Consider the following 22,407-nt stretch of genomic DNA (forward strand, 5'->3'; position numbering starts at 1 on the left):
TAATCGCAATTCACATGCAACATTTACGTCGACTCTCACTTACTAGGAAATAAATGTAGAAGCTTGGCAAGAAGCACGTCTATTGCTGTTTCAAAGTTCACACAGAGCCATCTGACAGTGATCTTTAATAGTTTCAGAAATAAATGTAAATTAGCTGTAACTATAAATGCGTAATGCACATATACAATATGTAATATGTAACATAGTTATGTGCAAAATAATAGCAGTCTAACATCATGGGAAAAAAAATAAATAAATTCATGACTAGGTGTAGCCGAGTAATGGCCAACCAACAGAACCAAGTCATGACATGCACGCTGCTAATTGAGTGTAATTGACTCATTTAATGAAAGGGGCGTGTTCAAATTAATAGCAGTGTGGAGTTCAGTTAGTGAGGTCACTCATTCTATGAAGAAACAGGTATCCGTTATTTCCCATATTTAAAGAAGGAGGGCAGTAAATGTACTTGCTGGTTTTAGCCCTTGCTCGGTGAGTAAAATGGGTTGTTCCAGACAGTACCAAAGGAGAAAGAACTTTGATCAAGAAGTTGATTGGAGAGGGGAAAATGTATAAAGAAGTGCAGAAAATAATTGGCTGCTCAGCTACAATGATCTCAAATGTTTTAAAATGTCAAACAAAACCCAAAACGTGTTAGGAAAGGAAATACTACCATCCACATAGATCATAGAATAAGAAGAATGGTAAAGAAGCATCCAATGATGAGCTCCAGGGAAATCAAAGATCTTCAGTTACCTGTGAGTACTGCAACAATCAGAAGATGCCTACGTGAAGCTAAACCATTTGCAAGAAACCCTCGTAAAGTACCGTTGCTGAAAAAAAGAGACGTGTTAAAGGTTAGTTTGCCAAAGAACACATTGACTGGCCTAAAGAGAAGTGTCGCAACATTCTATGGACAGATGAGAGCAAGATTGTTTTTATTGGGTCTAAAGGCCACAGATGACCTAGAAACACTGAATTCAAGACACAGTACACTGTGCAGACTGTAAAACATGGAGGTACAAGCATAATGGTATGAGGATGTTTCTCATACTTTGCATTCAGACCCATTTATCGCATACCAGGCACCATGGACCAGTTTGAATATATATAGACCTCAAGCCGATTGAGAATTTGTGGAGTGACATCAAAAATGTTTTTGATGCAAAACCCAAGAATGCAGAAGAACTGTGGAATGTAGTCCAGTCATCTTGGGCTGGAATATCTGTTCGCAGGTGTCAGATGTTAGTTGACTCCATGCCACACAGATGTAAAGCAGTTATCAGAAATAAAGATTTTATGACTAAATGTTTGTTCAGTGATCAACAGAAAAGCTAAATCTGTAAACAACTTTCAGTTTATACTGTAAATATTCGAGTTTGTAAATGAAAATGAAGACACTGATTCTTTGAACAGCCCATTATTATTTTTTCTTCATTTTCAGTTTAAAAATTGATATTTCGTTCATGTTTTCATTTGGAATTGAATGTGTAGTGCTCCCAGTGCCTTTGTGTATATGGAAATAAATGCTATTATGAGGAGTTTTTTTCTCAGTTGTTTTAAACACACTGCTATTATTTTGCACATAACTGTATAGTATGTAATATATGATCAACACATCAGTATTAGTTTCATAAAGAATTGCCACAAATGGTGTTTGAATACTATATTCTATTTATTTCAATGGGTGACCTACAGTAGATCCTATCTTCTCTGTTAAGAATAGTCTGCAAACACACAGTGGTTGTTATGTATGCTATTTAGTCATGACTGGTGTAAAATAAATGATTTGTAGATCATTTGTGAGGTAAAACATCCAACATTTTACTGCCACTGCCCTCTACTTGCATGTGGAATAGCAGTTTACGCTGTTGCTTAAACCAGTGAGAGAGCACACTAGTTACTGCCATGCAACAGTACTTGTTACTTGTGAAAAACACAGATCACAAAAATATCTGTTAAACAGTTACTAACTTACTAACATCCAGAATCTATGAAAAGTTTTAACATAAAAAGGAAAACACTAACCTCCTGAGACGCAATACGCAGACAGAGAGCATTTCACTGACCATGTCGTTGTGGCCTGAAATGTTCTTAATTTTTTTTTTTTCCCCTTAGCACAGTTTTCTTATTCTATTTACAAACACCAGCATTAAGAGCTCCCTCCAGTATGATGGCTGCCTCACAGCTTGGATCTGGGCTCCTTTAAGATTTCCCTCAGAGTGTCTGTATTCTCGCCCTCCGGAGCCACAGGCCATGCACAATGGTCTAAGAGAGACAGGTTAAAAGGAAGGAAGTGAGATAGTGAGAGAGTTCCTGTTTGTCCCATGTCCCAGGCAGGGTGCGGCAGGTACCTGGGATTTCCCACACTGTGCTATACAGGCTCTGGCCTGCATCCACCTTCAGCACTGCTCCTGTGATGAAGGACGCCGCCGGAGACAGGAGGAAACACACGGCTGGTGAGATCTAACCGCAAATGAGAGCACCCCCGCACAACCACACAGGATGAGAAACAGTGAACACAAAACAAGGTGCTTTTGCTTCAAACATTTGAGCGGCTATAATACTGGGTACCGTCATGACCCAGTCTTTTAACGTGTTCAAGACTGCCATCTAGTGGTGATGGAATACAGGAACATATGGGACATGACGTGGCACCATTTATTGCCAGCTAATACCAATCTGTTATAAGTGGAACTCAAAAACCAAGCTCAAATTGGTACCAACACTTCTGTGTCTCTCTCATTCACTCTCACCTCCTCTGGAACGCCCAACCTTTTTGCTGGGATGCATGGGGAAGCCATCTTAAACATCATCGGGCCAAGTTCTTTGTAGTTTTCCATCGCAGTTTTGGAAAAGATAGTTCCCTATACGCATAAAACACATGCGCGCTCTACTTACAACATTAATTGCTCATCACAATCTAACAATTCCAGACAAAGTGAAGACCTGCTAACAGTGCTGGAATCCGGGTCATTTATACATGGTGCAGCATAGGCAAAAGAAACAATTAATTGAAGAACATTAAAGAGAACTGGACTTAAAATAGCCAAAGCTTTAGTATCATTATAAATTCATCTTTTCAGCTAGCACAGGATTGTTTTTGAGTAAACTAGAACTGGATCATTTAAAGTTCTGTTTTAGACTGTATCTGAGTAAAGTAGGGCTGGATCTTTTAAAGTTGGGACTTTGTGTCACTTACTGGAGCCACAGAGTTTATTCTCACTCCGCTGCTGGCCCACTCAATGGCCAAACTCTTGGTTAGGTTGTCCACAGCAGCCCTGGCAGCACCCGTGTGCCTGTCACATTCATTCAAAAAGACTCACATTCATTCAAAAAGACTCACATTCATTCATAAAGACTCACATTCATTCATAAATTCATTCATCCAATGGCAGCTCCGATTCCTGCTCAGGGACCCTTTATTGTGTGCACTGCACATCAGAACAGAGCAGCAGTGTGACCCGTGTGCACTGCACATCAGAACAGAGCAGCAGTGTGACCCGTGTGCACTGCACATCAGAACAGACCAGCAGTGTGACCCGTGTGCACTGCACATCAGAACAGAGCACAGAGCACTATACAAGCACAGGCCTGTAACCGAAACACACTGCTGTGTGTGTGTGTGTGTGTGTGTGTGTGTGTGTGTGTGTGTGTGTGTAAGGTGTGGACAAGCTTGTGGGCACTAATTCTCTACTCACGCCATGCCAGGGAATCCTTTCCACATATCAGCAATGATGTTAACGATCGCACCACCGTGCTCTCGCATCCACGCACTGTACACTACAAGCCAAAGGCAAAGTTCAGCAACTACTTGAAATCATCACCACCACTACTACTACTGCAGTTCTGAATCTGAGTGAAGTTGGATCTTTATTGTGTTCAGATGGACTAGTTTATCTTTGTGTGTCCTTACAAAATGTATAAACCAGTGGGGAACTTGTAGCAAGATTCTTACAGCCCTGCCATGTTCAAATATAACCTAACCAGCCACACAGCAGGGTGCTTGGACATACCTTCCTTGCAGCAAAGGAAAGTGCCTGTCAGGTTGGTGTCGATGACAGCCTTCCAGCCCTTCAGACTCATGTTGGCCACAGCGCTGCTGAACTGCCCACCACCATTATTCACCAGAAAGTCAATCCGACCATACAGCTGCAGCGTGGACGCAACCAAATTCTTCACCTGTCGGTCACAAAGGATGTGGATAACCACAGCCACTCTGAGTGATGCCGACAGTTAAATCTGCCTGATTTGATGTGTTTGAGACTAAAAAACCTTTACTGCAATGCAGTGGGTCTACCTACTTTTACATAATGCAACATATAAGCCGTTTCTTTCTGTGATTAAACCTGCATTCTCATTAATATACACACACACACACACACACACACACACACACACACACACACACTTAATTATGAACACCCAGTGGAGGAGTTAAATAGGAATTAAATATGTATTCTATAATATCAATATAATCTAAATTACAGTGGTGCTTAAAAGTTTGTGAACCCTTTAGAAGTTTCTATATTTCTGCATAAATTTGACCTAAAGCTTGTCACACAAGTCCTAAAAATTTCCTAAAAGAGAAGCAATTCAAACAAATGTGACAAAAATATTAGACTGTCCTATATTTATAGAGGAAGATTATCCATATGATCGGTGAGTAACAAAAGTATATGAACCTTTAGAATTAGGAAATATGAAGATGAAATTTGAGTCAGGTGTTACTAATCAAGGGGTTGACAATCAGGTGTGAGTGGGCACTCTTTTTAATTTTAAAGAACAGAGATCTAGCAAAGTCTGATTGAAACAACATGTATATGGAATTGAATCATGATATGAACAAAAGAGATTTTTGAAGATCTCAGAAGAAGAGTTCTTGATGCCCAAGCTGGAAAAGGTTACAAAACCATCTCTAAAGAGTTTGTACTCCACCTACCCACAGTCAGACAGATTGTGTACAAAGGGAGGCAATTCAAGGCCATTATGACGCCCCCCAGGAGTGGTAGTCCAACAAAGACCAATAACAAAGTGTGTAATAGTCTGTGAGGTCACAAAGGAACCCAAATTAACTTCTAAGCAACTAAAGGCCTTATGCCATAAATGTAAATGTGTGCCAAGGTTGCAGGCAGAGAGCAGCTGCTCCCCAGAAGGAATGTTGCCACATGTCTGCAGTTTGCTAAAAGTCACACAGACAAATCAGAAGGCTATTGGAATAATGATTTATTGATAGATGAGACCAAAATAGATTTTTTGGGTTCAAATGTGAAGTTATGTTTAGAGAAAGGAAAACACTGCATTCCAGCATAAAAAGCTCATCCCTTTGGTTAAACTTGGTGGTAGTATGATGGCTTTGGCTCGTTTTGCTGTATCTGGGCCAGCATGGCTTGCCAAGCTGACGGAACAATGAATTCTGAATTATACCAACAAATCCCAAAGGAAAATGTCACTTTTCTTTTCTTTGATATTTTAACTTTTAGTTAACCTAGCTATCCAAGCATCCTAGTGTGTGCAGCCTCTGCTGGCCGTGGCGCGAGTCAGTCGAGACACCAGCAGTTGACTTTTTAGCCTAAAAAGTCTAGCAGGCTGACTCACAGAAGCTAGTAGTTACAATATTAGCACTTTATTTCCAGTCAGCTTGGTCTTGGGCATTGTTACTAAAATAAACATGGTCTCTGGCTTTTTCAAAGTAATGCTTTACCTGTCATTTTACAGAACACAAGTAAAGGAATAAACTGGAGGGGGAAAATCAGCTAATTTGAACACTAGTTTTTTTTCTGTAGCACACTGATGAAGGGTGTGTCTGACCGAGATAACTGTCAGGCTGTGGATGCTAGACAGTTATGCAATATCGAACCATTTTCCTTTATAACAAATGAGTAATATTGTGTCTCGTTTGTTTTTATTTCTCTTTATCTACTTTTAGAACCCGTGTGACAATCTGAAGTGTTAGGTCAGAAATATAGAAACTTTAAAGGTTTCTCAGACTTGCAAGCACCACTGTAGGTTATAAAATATAAGATATCTGTGGGTGGCAGACCACTCTCAACCCATCAGACATGTGTAAAAACTCCAGCAACCTTTAATATAATATCTGGTCAGTATCGCCCTGCGGTAGAGAACAGCGTAAGCAGTGTCAGCGCTCATCCATCAGAGAGCCGTGTGGGGATGGTCACCTCCTCCTCGTCGCGTATGTTGCACCGGACGGGAGTGACTCTGGCCGGGTTCGAGGCGGGGATCCTGTGGGACAGCTCTTCAGCTGTCGTCTCCAAGCGCTGCAGCTTACGGGAGGAGATGACAACACTGCAGCCTAAGGATCCACATTAACTTCAGTGCCGTGCAGCAAACTGAGGTTTCAGAATGCAAAGAGAGATTTCAATGCCCACCAGCTTTGGGGTAGAACTGCAATGCCTGCAGACGTTTAGGGTAACAAGACTGACACCATTTAAAACGAACCAAGGGACAGTTGATCGGTATCTAACGTTAAGGCCAAAGTTCATTTGTGGGTTTATAAAGCTAACTTGAAGTTTAACTAGCCTGGCATAGACTGTTCAGCTCATACAAACCTAAATGCAAAAGTTCTGATGTGATCGCCTTCCCGATGCCCGTTCCACCTCCCGTAACTATTGCAACTTTGTGGTTGAAAAGACCCGGCCTAAACACACTTGATATCGACATGTTCGTCTGCTAAAAATGCTTTCGGAAAAGGCTAAAGTGGGACAGAAGTGCGCGTTCGAAAGCACTTTCAAAATAAAAGTCCGTTAGGCAGTAACTGTGACGTGCAAGTCGAGGTGAAGTTAATTGGCTACGATACAAGCACACGTGTTCACGGAGCGGATGTCATTTCATATAGTGCTGATCAAGCAATCGTCCAGCCAAAAATACAGGATCTTTATAAGAGGTGCAGCGTTGCATTTATAAGAAAATGTTATTTTTATAAAGTATAAAAAACATTTCTTTCTTGCCGTTTTCGTTACTTTTTGGTACTGATTTTTATTGAAATAAATGACGGCACATCCACACAAACATGTATATGTAAGAACAAGAAGGGGGGAAAGAGGCTCAAAATATTAAGTAAAACCGACAAATATAGGTTGTTTTGATATATTTTGAGGCTTCAACTGCTGCTTGGATTTCAAGACAGAAATTGACAAGATCTGCAGTTTTAAATGTACTATTTTGCAAAGAGGAGTTTTAATACTCTCGTTTTTTTTTTTAGTCATTCTCTACAATGCAGAGCGAAATTTTATTCAGATATTTTTTGTACGTTGATTTGGATGCTGAACCCCCGCAGACGAAGTATAACTTGCAACGTAATTGGTTCAAAAGAACCGGTTTAGCACAATTCATCGTTTATATTTGTTTGGTAGAAATTACATTACAGTCGTTATGAAAAAAATGTTTTATTTAACAATATTTACATGACAATCTGAAAGGAACATAATCGTACCTTTGTCAGTCTGCTATTATTTTGTCATAGCATTCCATTATGCATCTCAGTATTGCAACACTGAACATTTAGTCTTGAGCATACTTAAATTTGCTTTAAAGTTAAGTCACATAGACCTAGATATGCACGGATTAAAGCCTACTGTAGTAACAAGAGCTGCTTGCTTTCTGTTAAGGAAGTGTAGCCTGTAGTGTGCTTAAATCTGTACAAATTCACCAGGAGGCAGGACTTTGGAAAGGAAATGAGTAATCATAACTTTTTACCCAATCAATCAATCGATCGATGACTGGTAAATGTTTAGCTTCTTAAGAAACCATTATGTAAAGCAGTAAGGAAAGATGTTTTAAATCTGGGTGCAACCACTTTTTTGTAAAACATTTACATATGGTTGCCAAGATGAAATTAGAGCGGCTGTAGTCAAGTTCATAGTTCTTGATAACTTCTGCCAACTAATCCACTGGAGCAATCCACCCTTCACTCCAGTGCCCTTCTCTCCAGCCCTCAAAACCTCCGTAAATAATCTTAAAAAAAAAAAAAAGAAATAAACAAATACTTCACCATCTTTTTGCTGCTTCAACTTACAAAAAAGTTAACAAGCATGACAGACTGCCACCTAGTAGAGATGTTTCCTGATTGGCTAATACAACCAGAATGTAAATTTTAGTTGATTACAGAGCCCAAGACAGTCACAGACATCTTTATTTGTACTTAGTGATAGCTATAGAAGAGTTCTTGAAATAAATCACCATCAGCAGCTTTAAGACACAAGTATAGCAAGATTAATGTCTCCTTTGATCATAAATTCTTCTTCTGTAACACAGTTGCTCTTGGAAAACTTGAACTTTAAACAACAATAAAAAATTTAAACAATAGTGTATTTTATAAACATATTTTGATACTTAAATGCATGTAAAAGTAGTTACGTCTTGGGGGAACCACTCAAAAGACCTTCGCATGTTTAGCCTTTTCTCTGCCACTGAATTAAAATCTAAATACCATCATCTGATTTTCATAAGCTGTGTAAGACTACCCTCCTCCACCTCCACTCAAGAAACTGGCAGGACTTCCCCCTTTGGCATTGTTGATTTAACAGTCTGAGTATGAAAAATACCTGACAACGCTATTTCAGGGCAGATTTATATCAAATTAATCTGTTTTAATCTCTACATCGCTACTGTATCCATGGCTTGAACATACACCTAGATATACACAGAAAACGCCATAAAAATTTTGTGCAAATTCTGACATGAGTGCATACCACAAATCTAAAAGCAATAAAATGTCCATTGACTTAAAATTAATTGAGAAAAAAGCCCAGCATTTGGTTTCACACATATATAGAGCTAAATAGTAAAAACAAACAGACTAGGTAATACAACAAAAAACAACAGACTTGAAAATGGGCACATCAGCTTTGTTTTCCTACGACATGGGGTAAACCGGCTCTGTAGAAAAGCCCTCCAGGAGTGTAGTAGTACCCTAGTAAGCAAACACTCAACAATCTGCCACAAACCTGTACAGACCATATGCACAGATATCTACACAACCAAGTTTAAGAGTAAAACAATAAACTGTATGTACATGAAATTAAATAAGTGTCAGTCAAGCACTTACGTGATCAATGTCGAGTGTGTATAAGGGTAACAATACTGGTAAATGCAAGATGACGTGTGTGTGTGTGTGTGTGTGTGTGTGTGTGTGAGCGCTTGCAAGCGCGCATACACAAGCCCTCTACAAGAGCCAGTGAAACTGAGGTGCTTCAGAGTTCGAGATAAAAGTGCCTCATGTTCTAAACTGCAGTGTGTGTTGTGTAGGTTTTTTGGGTAGTGTGTGTTGTGTGTAGTGTTGTATGTAGTGTGTGTTGTGTAGAATGTGTGTTATGCACTACATGTGTTGTCTGATGTAGTTTGTGTAGCGTAGAGTGTGTGATATGAAGTGTGTTGTGTAGAGTGTGTGGTATGTTATGAAGTGTGTGTAATGTGTAGCAGCTCCCCATGCTCCAGCACTGCCGTGTTTCCTGCTCTTATAAATTCAGATCATTAGTTCATTACTGACATCTTCAGTGGTGAACATGTGACAAAGCAGAACAAATAGAAAAGGGGCTACAAATTGAGATTGTCCCCACCTTTTGGGCGGTGCTGGGCTGGGGACAGATTACTCCCACCTTTGGGATGGTGAAGGGCTGGGAATGAGATTAGTCCCACCTTTTGGTTGGAGCTGGGCTGGGCCTGAAATGACCCCCACCTTTTGGGTGGTGCTGGATTGGGGACTGAGATTAGTCTTAACGTTTCCGTTTGGATGATGTACGGCTGGCATCTTTCTCCTCTGAAATTCATTGCAAGTGTTTAGATGTTCTTTAAGACTAACTACCTGAACTTGGTGAGTTCCATTCGAGGAGGAATTAAAATCCACCATATATTTGGGTAGAGGGGGTAGAGTGTTTTGCAGTTTGAAGCAGGCACAGTGTAAGCTTGCTTGGCCACTGTGGCTTGTGTGGTGCGCTCACTGGCCCTCCCCGAGCACTTTAGTCTTTCCACAAGGTAGTGGCTCCAGCTGCCACTCATGTAACATCAAACATCGGCTTCTGTGACATCACACTCCCCTTCCTGTACTGCACACAGTGCCTCGCATGGTTTCCCCACATGCTGTGCTCAGTAGCTGTTTTCATGGCCAGCGAGGATGTACAGGTTGCTGTGTGCTGTAGGATTGTCTGTCGGTCGGCTCTCCAGAACCACCACTCTGTTCCAGATAAAATACAGCATGCATACACACACACACACACACAGATACACACACAGACACACACACACACAGACACACACACACAGACACACACACACAGACACACACACAACCTCTTGTTCAGAAATGCTTTCTGCCCATACTGCTGGCATCAAGCTTCACTGCATGGTCACTGCATGCTGCACAAGATGAGCATCACAGCAGGTCTTGCAAAGCATTATGCACCGAGCTGCATATGACTGTGACTTACCTGTCTGAGCCCAGTAATCTGAATATTCTTGTATTGTCAGAAATCTCCTGTGTTACCTGTGTGAAACATACATTTGTGTGATATTTAGTTTTGATCACCTTTTAGTTAGAAAGAACAGGAGAGTAAGTCCTGAGTGAGTACACTATTCAATCGTGGATGTCTGTGTGCTAGCACTTGCTGCACCAGGAGGAGCTTCCTGGCTTAATGTGTGCCAGAGCAAGAATGAGCTCACCTCCACCCTCCGTGGATGCAGTTGTCATGTGACAGGCAAGAGCTAGCTAGATGGTGGATGGGATTTGGCTTAACAGCAAAAACCAGGAGAAGGCAGAATTATGACTTGCCTCATTAGATTTAAAACTCCGACCCTGCATGCCGTGTCTCCAGAATGCCAACACGCTGTCTTGCAGACACACTGAGCAGGAAGAGGGTTGAGAGCGAGGAAGGAAACAAACAGAAGGAAGAATGGAAGGAAGGAAGGAAGGAAGGAAGGAAACAGAACACACATCATGCTGCTATAGAATATCAAACTCCAGCCTTCATTTAAATAGCTTCTCCTTGTTGTCCATAAAGCATTGATGGAAGAATGCATCTAGTATAATGCTTGTAGAATTTTCTAATCTAATCAGTATTACAAGCAACAGTGATCTGTAAATGACCAAAAAAAAAAAAAAAACCTAAACAAATAAAAAAATAGAAATCTTTGCTTGCTGTATATGAATTCCACCTGACAGGTGTTCTTACCTATCGCCTCGATCTGAAAGTTAAAGGTCAGCTCTGATGAGAGCTTTCTGCTGGACTTCAGCCGGCCCTGCAGGTTGACGATCTTAATACATCCTGTAGGGACAGATCACAGAGAAACCCGAGTCCACCTCTGCTGCCTTTCAGCCGAGGAAGGTCAAAAGTGTGGCAGCTCTCTCCTGATGCTTCGTGCTCTTTAATGTGCCCCAGCGTGCCCTAGAGCTGCGTGGGGACTAGTGCTGATGGGCCCAGGGGCCCATCAGAGGCCAATGACCAAAATAAAGACAGGATGAAACTTAAATGTGACAAAATTGTATCGTGGCATTGTAAACTCACGGTCCAGGCAAACAAGGATGGTGTCCCTCTCCAGCTGAGTCACGTGAATCACACAGCTCTGAGGAGCATCTGTGAAAACGAACAAAACACCCAAAACAGTGTAATAAACAGTTAAACTAATTGTGTTAAGAAGAAAACATTTTTTCATTCTTATTGATAAATCACGTTAATTACTATAAACCCCATACACAGAATCAGTTCCCTACTTTCCACGCACTAGTGCACAGAACAGGCTGAGCCATCTTCAGCACTTTGACACAACTTCAGACGACGACACTAGTAGACACCGTGTTTCATATACCTAACGCTAACTTAAACGATTATATAAAGTGCATCTAGTGCATTTTGATTTTGTGAGAAAGCAGCGAATAATTTACCAGATTCTGTGAACCAAGAAGAAGTAGAGTTGGGGTTGAGTGTCTCAAAGCGCACAACCTGGTTGAGCTCTGTGCCTTTGCTGACAGCCATGCAGATGAGGGGGTACTGGTGTTCCGGAACCACCAACATCTCAAAGACCTCCAGGGGGCAGGGCAACGGGAAGTCTATGTTCTTCAGGCAGGAAACAGGTACTGAGAAAAGACTGCGAACCAGCTAGGGTAATTTGGGTAATTACTTAAATTAAACAGGAGTAACACTGAGGCGATAGACTGTGTTTAAGACTTTTTTTTTAATAGAAAATGCAATAAACTGTGCATTTTTCAGTGATTGGATTTTTCACTAAATATATTTATATTTCATCCCTCAGCATGAATTAAGATTTCCATGAATATTTTAATCTGGTTCTTTTAAGCATCAATGCACAGTGATTGCTGACTTAAGTGATTTGTGCCCTATTGCTTGCCTTAGATTTTGCTTTATCTTCTGGTACTGTTGTGCACAAGTGTATCAACCATGATAATTAGGTGCTTAAAAACATGGCCAGTGTAAAGTTCTTGTTTGTATCTTTCTTGACACACTATTACTTATTTGTATAAATTGGGGTTTTTATACCAGTGCCAAATGTTACTGGCTGGGCTGCTCTGTTGCCTTTTTAAGCTTCCGCTAGTTCACAATACAGCTGGGCACATCCTCAGGAAAAGAAAATTAGCATAAAATAGTTCCTTATTTCTCAATTTGCAATAATTCCGTTACTTAATAACCCCCATAAGTTGTGCTCATCAGGGTAAAGCCCCTATTGACCCATTTCCAGCATATCTTGCCTGTCTCTTATTAGTTCATGTTATTTTGTTTACTACTTCTTGCAAAGTAGTATTGTGATGTTTTATCATTATCATAAATTACTTTTTTTCTGCCCTAATTCAGAACTGAGAGATTATGGATTTAAAAAAAATGGTATATAACAAACATCATCAGTAAAAATGAACACGTTTTATGTGGGTAAAGACAGTATACATAACAGCGTACGCAAAGCACACACACCAGCCAGTGTCTCTATCACTCTTATGTATAGCAGTTTCACTGTAACACATGCCTCATCATGCCTCAGTATCATTTTCCATTTTGAATACCATTACAAACGTCTGACAAGTATTGCGTCACTAGGAAAACTGATGGTGCCAAAATGCTTATTTATTCACTCATTTATTTATTAATTTCCTGGGCACATGGTTCTCTTTAGGTAGGCACTGTGATTTTAGATTCCTGCTGACTAAAAACTGACAATCTGCCATGCATAATCTTTTCAGTATTCATCCTAAATTCATTATGCAGGAGTCTGATTTCAATTTTTTCTTTTTTCCATGTGTTTCCTAAGCTCAAGCCAAACCAAAACCTTCGAGTCTGTTGTACGCTTATGGATGTACTCGACTCACCTTGACCAACATGAATTTCTGCATGGGCTCCACCCACTCCTGCAGGATCACACCGCTCTGTAACGCTCCACACAGGTACTTGTGGCCAGTGTATGGATTTCTCACTGCCAGACAAATGCTTGAATTATACCAGCATGTCTGCTGGAGATATACAATTCTCACCATATTCATATTAAGACATGATTTATGTGTAGGCCACTGTTAGATTAGGCATATACAAGGGACTATGTCGAATCTAAGAGAGACTAAATCCCTCTGTTAGTATGTAGCTCAGACGGGCCACTAAATTTGAGAAGTACAGTTTTATGGTAAAGAAAGGAAAAGTGGGAAAACTGCCCACCTACACAGCACTTCTGACATCCTTTAGTGTCTGGGATCTTATTGGATACTGAGAACTTCCTATAAGAAAAAAAAAATACTTTGTTGAGATAATTGAATACTTCAATTGAATACTCGCATGCATGCACAAAGAGGCACAGACACGGACAGACAGGCACATTTGAGCACAAACACACACCTGCCATCACACAGGAAAGAACTAATATTTACCTGGGGATAATTTTGTCTGGCAGTTTGTGGGTTGGTATGGCAACTGGGAGCTTTTGCATTTGCCGAGCGTGCTCAAACAATCCTATCAGGCTGTGAGAATACAGCTGAGATGCTTTGCCTGGGGAAACAGGCTTATATATATAATACCCCTTAAAACGGGAATCAAGGAATAAACACCAGCAAAAGCTGTAACAAGCACTGGAGGGTTCGGAAGAGTGACTTACCGGATATCGAAAGTAACGTGTTGTTCATCACATACAGCCAGGTACACCTCCGGGGAAACAGCTGACGATAAAACAACAAATGAACAGGCATTGAGGCAGCTGTTACAACACTGCATGGCTAAATCATGAACACATATCAACCATGCAGTGTATACATTATAACCTAGCATATATTATAGGTACTGTATATAGGCAATAGTACACATATGAGTGTATCTGTCAAAGCAAATATACAGAACTGTAATTAGAAAACTAACATAACAACAAATCATGTTTTGAATGACGAGTGGTTTCACCTGCTCCATGGATGTCTCGTGAAGTTCGTTGAGGTTTAATGTGTAGATTCCTTCCTCTGCTCCAAAGATTAGATACTGATCTGAAATTACATTAACACAAGAGCATTTTTGACTACGTTCTTCAAGTTTTACTATTTTTTTAACCACAGTATAAAAAAATGAAGGGGCAGGACCAACACACCCTAATGTTTGTAAACCCCAAACAGAAACCTCAAAATGACAAGACGAAAACATGACCGAGAAGCAATCTTCAATTTCTTACATTAATTTTCGCCATTCCAGAGTTCTTGGTGTTAACTCCCTCATAACTACCTGAACTACTAATTAGTAGTTTTGTTGTACATCAGGCCTGTGGTTTTTAGTTTAGGCCAGTGCTGTTTTCAAAACAACACACTGTGCAGAACGCAGCTGGTGGAGCAGTGCAGAATCTTCACACGTCACAACGTTGATGTTGATGCAGCAAAATGCCTCAAGGTGTAGGGTTACTGTACATCGTATGTGTGGATTAGGCTTACTCAGTTTCTCGTGTCGGTGTTAGGGATACTCTGCTTGTGTCTAGGTTAGGATTACTGTACCTCTTGTGTCTGGATTTATCCAGGAAGTAGCACAATGAATCTTCAGTGGGCAGCCATTGAAGACTTTGGAGAAGCATGCTCCCATCTGCACATAAAAAACAGAAACATTGTTTTTGTAAATCAAAAGTACCATGACCTCTGAATCCCTTTCAAAGCTGCCTTAAAGATGTCCTTCAGCAAAAGACCCAAAACTGACTTACATGAACTTTAGGAGTTGGGGGAAGTCCATTGCTGATTGGTTTCTATGTAACAGGAAACAGAGCAACGCAATGAAAACTCAGTCACACAAAGAACATACACATGAATGTACAGTGTTAAAAAAAAAAGAACGTTTTTTTTAATTATATGGCATCAGTACTTTGATACAGATTATGCACAACTCTGGGCTACACTGCTATAGCATTCAGATTTTCAATTAAAATGCTACACAGCCCAACAGTGAGTTCAACTTGGGTTCAAAAACAGCACCCCAAATCATACTGAATGATTAAAACATAGAATCCAATTATATTTTACAGAAATAAAGTGCAGAAATAAGTCATGCAAAAAAAAAGAAAAAAAAAGAAAAAGTTGGTCCATCGTTTCTACACTTATAAACATGTAGACTTGAGTTTGATATGATACACACTGTTTCTGGATTTCATGATGCAGCAAATCGGTTTCCATCACTGTCTCGTGTGTGAGTGTGTGTATAAGGAGGGAGGCTGTTTACCGGAATGTCCTTTTTGTCTACGCGGGCAGTAGGAACAGCAGAGGGTGTAATGGACTCTTTCTCTGCAGAGGCTGACTCACCCGCTCCCCTCCTGTCGCACACAGCAACTCCATTTCCTGTGGGGCAAAGAGTCAATTTCACAAGGCTGGAACACATTGCTCTTAAATGCTGACCTGGGAACACTTGGCTAAAAGCCTCTCAAAAAAGGACCAAAAAACCCCCCAATATTTTCATATAGTTCATAAACAGTACTCTTGATCAGCAAACATACAAATACTACAAAACGCTGGGTTACACTTAAGTTTCCATAAATCACAACTCACTCCATACCTAAAACAACCTTGACTGATAGTGGTGCTACAAGAATTTGTAAGTACACATTGAAATAAATACTTAAATCAAAACATTCCAAACTTCAGAATATCAAATCTGATCTTAGCAATAAAATTACTGTCAGTAGCACTTCAATTAATTATTTTTTTAAAAATATATAAAAATTAAAGTTTGCTGGGTTCGTGTCAAAAATCTAAATCCACAGACCACCTTCAGCGGAAGAAACAGACGAAATGAAAACTCATTCCATGAGAGAGATGCACGAATATACACCCTGTATCAAACTCAGGGACTGAGTACGCCTCAGTTGTTATGCAATTGTTAGAATTCTACGAAAACCCTATTTAAAACCAATGTTACACATTTGAGTGATACAAGTGATAGAAAAGTTGTGGGGTATTTTAACATTTGCTAACTAATAACATTCAAACTGAACAGCAAATGCTGCCAAAACCCTAAAGCCAGCCGTTTGGAGGGAGGTGGAATCATAGTTGGTTGTGTGTCTGAGTCTTGACATTTAGCATTTACCAGTCCCTTTTTTAGGACTACCACACAGTAGCATCAATACAGAAGAAAAGTCAAGAGAAGGCAGTTCTACTCAAACAAAACCGCTTTACTGTGATGTCAAGGCCTTCAAGCGCTAACGCAACAAAACTGAATGGGAACTTGATACAGGGAAAAATGAGGAGGAAGGTTCCCCAAGATCCAATCCCACCTCCCCCTTGCTCTTAGCACTAAGCCCTATGCCTCAAGTTTGCTTGTTCACACCTAGGGGTAGGGTGTCCTGACTCTTGCTAGGACAGAAGGGAAGGTTAAAGTGTTACAGATACATGGCCCTCCTCAGGGGCACACTCCAGATGGAGTCTTATGAGAAATTTCCCAGAATGCTTTGTGAATCACTGGCATGATTCACTGTGTAAGCAACCAAAGATCGCAAATATATTTTCTCCATTAACAAAGATATAAAAATTATGCTAATCAGTGTATTATCTTAAACAACGTGACAAAACACATGATTGCGGATTTGAAATTCATGATTGCCCTATCATAGTTTAATGCTCATTCATTGTATTATGGTCCTTTTCTTCATAACAAGCATTAAAAAAATCACTAGTAGTATGCCAATATCTTGATAGAGCATAACCAATGTTACATTGCTATTGCAGATTTATGAATGACAAGGCCCAATTTTGATATACAGTTGTGGCATAAAGTTGAGACGGACACAAATTTTGGTTTTCACAAAGTTTACTGCCTCTGTTTTTTTTTTTTTGTTTTTTTTTAAGATCCTATTGTCAGATGTTTATATGGTATTGTGAAGTACAATTTCATAGATTTTTTTTTTTTTTTACTTTTTACTGACAAATACATCCAGTTCAAGCAAAGTCTTAATATTTAGTGCTGACGCTTCCTTTTTAAGACTGCAGTTCTCCTTGGCTTTTGAAGGATTGACCACAGGTTCTCAATGGGATTGAGATCTGAAGAGTTTCCTGGCCATGGACCCAAAATTTCCCAAAATGTTTCGTTCACCAAGCCACTTGGTTATCACTTTTGCCTTGTGCCATGGTGCTCTGTCATGCTGGAAAAAGCATTGTTCATCACCAAATTGCTCCTGAACCATTGGGAGAAGTTGCTCTAGGAGGATGTTTTGATTCCATAACCATGGCAGTGTTCTTAGGCAAAATTTTAGCAAACCCACTACCTTGGATAAGAAGCAACCCCACACATGAATGGTCTCACAATGCCTCACTGATGGCATGACACCGGACTCATGGCAGTGCTCGCAAATCATTTGTCCAGATGTTCCTAACAGTCTGAAGGGGGCTTCATCAGAGAAAATAACTTTTCCCTAGAACTCCGCAGTCCAATCCCTATACTTCCTGCAGAATGTCAGTCTGTCCTTGATGTTTTTCTTGGAGAGAAATGGCCTCTTTGCTGCCCTTTGTGACACCAAGCCATCCTCCTAAAGCCTTCGCCTCACTGTGTGTGCAGATGCACTCACACCTGCCTTCTGCCATTCCTGAACAAGCTCAGCACTGGTGGTTACCCAATCCCATAGCTGCATCCTCTTTACGGGACGATCCTGGCGCTTGCTTGACTTTCTTGGGTGCCCTGAAACCTTCTTCACTGCAATTGAACCTCTCTCCTTGAAGTTCTTGATGATTCAATAAATGGTTGATTTAGGTGCTTACAAGCAGCAATACCCTTGCCTGTGAAGCCCTTTTGATGCAATTCAGTGATGACTGCACGTGTTTCCTTGGAGGTAACCATGGTTAACAGAATAAAACTTCAAGCACCACCACCCCTTTAAAGCAATCAGTCTGCTCTTCTAATCAATATGACAGGAGAAAGTGTTAACAAGGACAAGGCAGCTGATATCACTCTGAGCTAAGATGATGATCACTGAAATAATGTTAGCAGGCCATTTTGTGGTAGGGTTGAAATGCAGTGATTTTTGTGATTATGTTCATTTTCATGGCAAGGAATAACTTTGCAATTATTTGCAATTCATCTGATTACGCTTCACAATCTAGATTTACTGCAAATTGCCACCATAAAAACTGAAGCAGCAAACTTTGTGAAAACCAAAATTTGCGATAGTCTCTAAACTTTTGGCCACGACTGTATTTTCATCTGGCAACCCAGTTTCAGGGGGCAAGGTGGCACAGAAAAAGGGGTAAGTATAAAAATAAGAAATGAGAATACCGCAGAGGGTAACACACTCCTAAATAAAGTTCCTGTGGAAGACGCTCACCATTCTGGGAGGCCCTCACTGTGCTTCTGATTGGTCCACTCTCTAAGTCCTGTGGTCATCAGCTGCACATTTCTGTTGTGAATCCCACATCCGAGAGGTACTCTATTGGATTCTAAGATCTGGTGACGGAAAGCCACTGACGTATACTAAACTCACTGTCATGGTCATAGCTTTATGATGACCAATGCCCTTCACGTTTCTGAAATAAGTCTACCTCGTCCTTTTGTCTTGACCCTGCCCCAATCTCCTTTCTTAAGGCTTGTGCATCTGTCATCTCCTCCCTCATATCACAATAAATACCTGTCTGTTATCAGGCCCCATGACCCTTCAGACAGATGCTGTTACTCCTATTCTCTAGAAATCTGCCCTCGACTCAATCTCCCTTGCCAATCATAAACTCATTTCCAACCTTCCTTTTTTTAGTCAAAGTGATGGAAAAAGTGGTACCCACCCAACTTCAAACATTTCTCACAGTACACAGTCTTAATGAGTAACGACCTTCTTGTTGCTGATAATGGTCACATTAATTTATTTCTTCTTGATACAATTGCAGTGTTTGATATAATAAATTAGGATGTACTTTTCTCATCTTTCCTCCACTGGCATATCAGGAACAGCATTAGATTGGTTTTATGCCTACCTCACAGTGAGACTATTGATAAATACAGATCGACCCCTGCACCTGTTGCTCAAGGAGTTCCTCAAGAATCTGTTCTTGGACCACTTCTTTTCATTGTTTATACCGCTTGGTCAGATTATCCATTGCCATAATTAAATTTCCATTGCTATACTGAGGACATCCAGATATATGTTAGCACAAAATCCACCTATGGCTTTCCACTCCATTCAGTACAGCATGTACACTTTGCTGAGCTTGTGCGTTATGATAAATGTGTTTAAGATGTGTAATGCCTTTTTCTATCCAAGATGTAAAGTTTAATACTTTTTGTTGATGGCAAGGTCCGGATATTTCCAAATGGGACAGTGAATAGTGTCATGGCAACCGACAAACTGTTGAAACATGGATGTTTTTTGATTGACTGACTGATGTAGTCTGTAATTTTATATCACTGCATAACGTTTGTTCTATGTCTAGGCATATTCTGATATACGGGCTTTATCCATTTTATTAAATATTGTAGTTGATTTCCAATATAATAATAGAAAAAATTGGGGGCTTCTAGGCCACCATGTGACTGAGTTCTATAATGTTGTGAGTTTGATTCTATGAGATTTATTTTTTCAGTAGAATCCAGGTGTCGAAAGATATAAAGCAGGTGGGCAGGGGCTGAATGGGAATCACTGAAAACAAATCATTTATTTTAGGCAATATCATTTTAATTGGAGCTATTCTTCCAAAGACTGTAAGGGTCAAATTTATCCATTAATGAAGTTTGTTACATATTGTTTTTAGAATTGGATTGACATTAAGTGTGAATAACTCTGACAACTGGGGGAGACTTTAATACCCAGATATGTAATGTGATTGGTATTCATGAGGATGGGCAGCGTTTTAATTGCATCAAAGTTTGCTCACGTTTAAAGGGAGGATTGTAGATTTTGTCGAAATGATAGAATATCCAGATACTTTATTCAGTAGATAGTTTTGATAGTTTGGATAGTTTCTGTTATTGAGTTGAGAGGTTCTTGTAAGAAAAGCAGAATGTCATCTGCGTCGAGGCTAATTCTATGTTCCGTGTGTGTCTGTGTTTATTCCCTTTATATTATATTTTGGCGGATTGCTGCTTCTAATGGTTCAATGAAAATAAAGAACAGGAAAGGAGAAAGTGAGACTCCTTGTCTCGATGCAATGTAAATGGTTGTGATCTTATCCCATTAGTGATGACGCTGGCCATAGGTGCATTGTAATGAATCTGGGCCCATTTACAAATGATTATCCAAATCCAAATCTATATAGCATAGTGAATAAGAACGTCTCTACTGAACTACTCTACTGAAGCCTTTTTTGCATACAAGGTTACTACTGCTGTTGGTATTTTTTGATGAGAGGTAAATTCTACTATATTCAACATCATATACATACTGGTGGAGGAATATCGGCCTTTGATAAAACCTGTTTGGTCTGGATGTATTGGATCATGGATTACTGTTTCGACTGATGGCTAGAGCTTTACTTGTGATTTTTTTTAGGATGTATTCATAAGTGGCCTGTACCTGGAGGGTAGTGTGGGGTCTTTAAACCAATAAAGTGGAGACTGTATTCATATTTGTTGGTAGTTTTTCCACTTTGTTTATATTCTTGTACCAGTCTGTTAAAAATGTGGAGCTAGAATTGGCCAAACGTGTTTGCAGAACTCAACAGGGAAACCATCAGGTCCTGGAGCTTTGCTGTTAGGCATGCGATTTAAGGCTTTGTGAAATTCTTCTTGCAATATTATTTTTTCAAGCGTTTGTTTTTGTTTTTCTGTTAGTTTTGGGTGATTGATGTTGATGTTATCCAGAAAATTACTGATGTCTTCTATTTTTGGTTCATGATCTGATGAAGATATCTCATCAAAAAAGATTCTGAAAATATGATTGATTTCTACAGGTGATTGTTTGGTTTTCCTGTCTGAGTCTTTGTAGCAAGCATTTGTTTTTTGTTTTTTCATTTATCAAATCATTTCTCTGGTGTTTAAGTTCTCTTAATTTATTTTGAGTTTCTTTGGATTGATTATTTATATTCATATTTTCTAATTACTAATTCTTTGATTGTAAATTTATTTCATTTTCTAATTCTTTCTTTTTCTTATATGTAGCATACAATATTATTTTTCCTCTTAACACTACTTTGGCAATTTCCCATAACAGTGATGGTGAGATTTCTGGGGAACCATTTGTTTGTAGAAAGGAGCCGCATTCTCTTAATATAGTTATAAAATTCCTGATCTTTGAGTAATGATGCATTAAAGTGCCATCTGAAGTTCGGTTTATGTTGTTGGTTTCCAATCCATATGATTGAGATGGGGGCATGGTTGCAAATTGTAAGTGAATGTATTTGTGAGTGTAATTGTGAGTGAGTGTATTTGTGTATTCTACAGTATTCTAGTTCATTGGTATGTTTACATCTAACCTACTATACTGTACTTGGATATATTCTATGGGTAAATGACAAAGCACTTTTGTAAGTCGCTCTGGATAAGAGCGTCTGCTAAATGCCGTAAATGTAAATGTATGTGAGATGTTTGTTATAGAACTACTAATTAGAAAGTAGTCAAATGTGTGAATATGAATTATGTGCTGATGAGTGATATGTGAATGCTTTTAGATGTTTTAATTGGCAGCCATCACCTAGACCCAAATCTTCCATGAACCGTTTCATTGTTTCTGTAGAGTTCCAGCTGTGTGTAGCTTGTGAGTGAGCTATTCCGTCCAGAGATGAATCCAAAACTACATTAAAATCCCCACCTATTATTATTGAAGAGTTTGATATGTTTAGAACTTGTGTGAAGAATTCATGAAAAAATGAAGGATCATCAATGTTCGGACCACAGAGAATGGTAAAAGTATTGTTATTAATAGTGATAGTCGTTAAGAGGAACGGGCACAAATTGGTTGCTGCTTCTCATTGGTGTGTGAGTGTTTGATATCTGTCTGTAAAGCATCCTTGAGTCTGACAAAGGTGCTATATAAATG

At 39.7% G+C, this 22,407-nt stretch overlaps 2 protein-coding genes across 8 annotated transcripts in view; both read right to left on the bottom strand.

Annotated features, from left to right (window-relative positions):
• Positions 1-1,648: 1,648 nt before the first annotated feature.
• On the bottom strand, positions 1,649-6,733 carry pecr (peroxisomal trans-2-enoyl-CoA reductase). Its single transcript, XM_027010517.2, has 8 exons — positions 6,567-6,733; positions 6,177-6,310; positions 4,014-4,179; positions 3,699-3,780; positions 3,200-3,296; positions 2,754-2,864; positions 2,352-2,463; positions 1,649-2,265 (listed from the first exon to the last, which is right to left on the bottom strand). The coding sequence occupies exons 1-8, from the start codon at positions 6,676-6,678 to the stop codon at positions 2,180-2,182; spliced, it is 900 nt and encodes a 299-aa protein (XP_026866318.1). The 5' UTR covers positions 6,679-6,733; the 3' UTR covers positions 1,649-2,179.
• Positions 6,734-7,387: 654 nt separating this feature from the next.
• Positions 7,388-22,407, bottom strand: part of map4k3a (mitogen-activated protein kinase kinase kinase kinase 3a) — an 82,493-nt gene continuing 67,473 nt past the window's right edge. For all 7 annotated transcript variants that reach the window (XM_035520774.1, XM_035520773.1, XM_035520771.1 and 4 more), the window contains 14 exons: positions 15,684-15,799; positions 15,172-15,213; positions 14,972-15,056; positions 14,397-14,476; positions 14,101-14,161; positions 13,877-13,994; positions 13,668-13,726; positions 13,328-13,431; positions 11,894-12,065; positions 11,517-11,585; positions 11,184-11,276; positions 10,784-10,854; positions 10,443-10,498; positions 7,388-10,189 (listed from right to left, as the gene is read on the bottom strand). In XM_035520774.1, the coding sequence (XP_035376667.1) occupies positions 10,102-10,189; positions 10,443-10,498; positions 10,784-10,854; positions 11,184-11,276; positions 11,517-11,585; positions 11,894-12,065; positions 13,328-13,431; positions 13,668-13,726; positions 13,877-13,994; positions 14,101-14,161; positions 14,397-14,476; positions 14,972-15,056; positions 15,172-15,213; positions 15,684-15,799 (1,214 nt within the window). In that variant the 3' untranslated portion in view covers positions 7,388-10,101. The remainder of the gene's footprint in view (positions 10,190-10,442; positions 10,499-10,783; positions 10,855-11,183; positions 11,277-11,516; positions 11,586-11,893; positions 12,066-13,327; positions 13,432-13,667; positions 13,727-13,876; positions 13,995-14,100; positions 14,162-14,396; positions 14,477-14,971; positions 15,057-15,171; positions 15,214-15,683; positions 15,800-22,407) is intronic.

The sequence above is a fragment of the Electrophorus electricus genome, chromosome 21, assembly GCF_013358815.1.
Source record: "Electrophorus electricus isolate fEleEle1 chromosome 21, fEleEle1.pri, whole genome shotgun sequence".
Classification (NCBI taxonomy): domain Eukaryota; kingdom Metazoa; phylum Chordata; class Actinopteri; order Gymnotiformes; family Gymnotidae; genus Electrophorus; species Electrophorus electricus.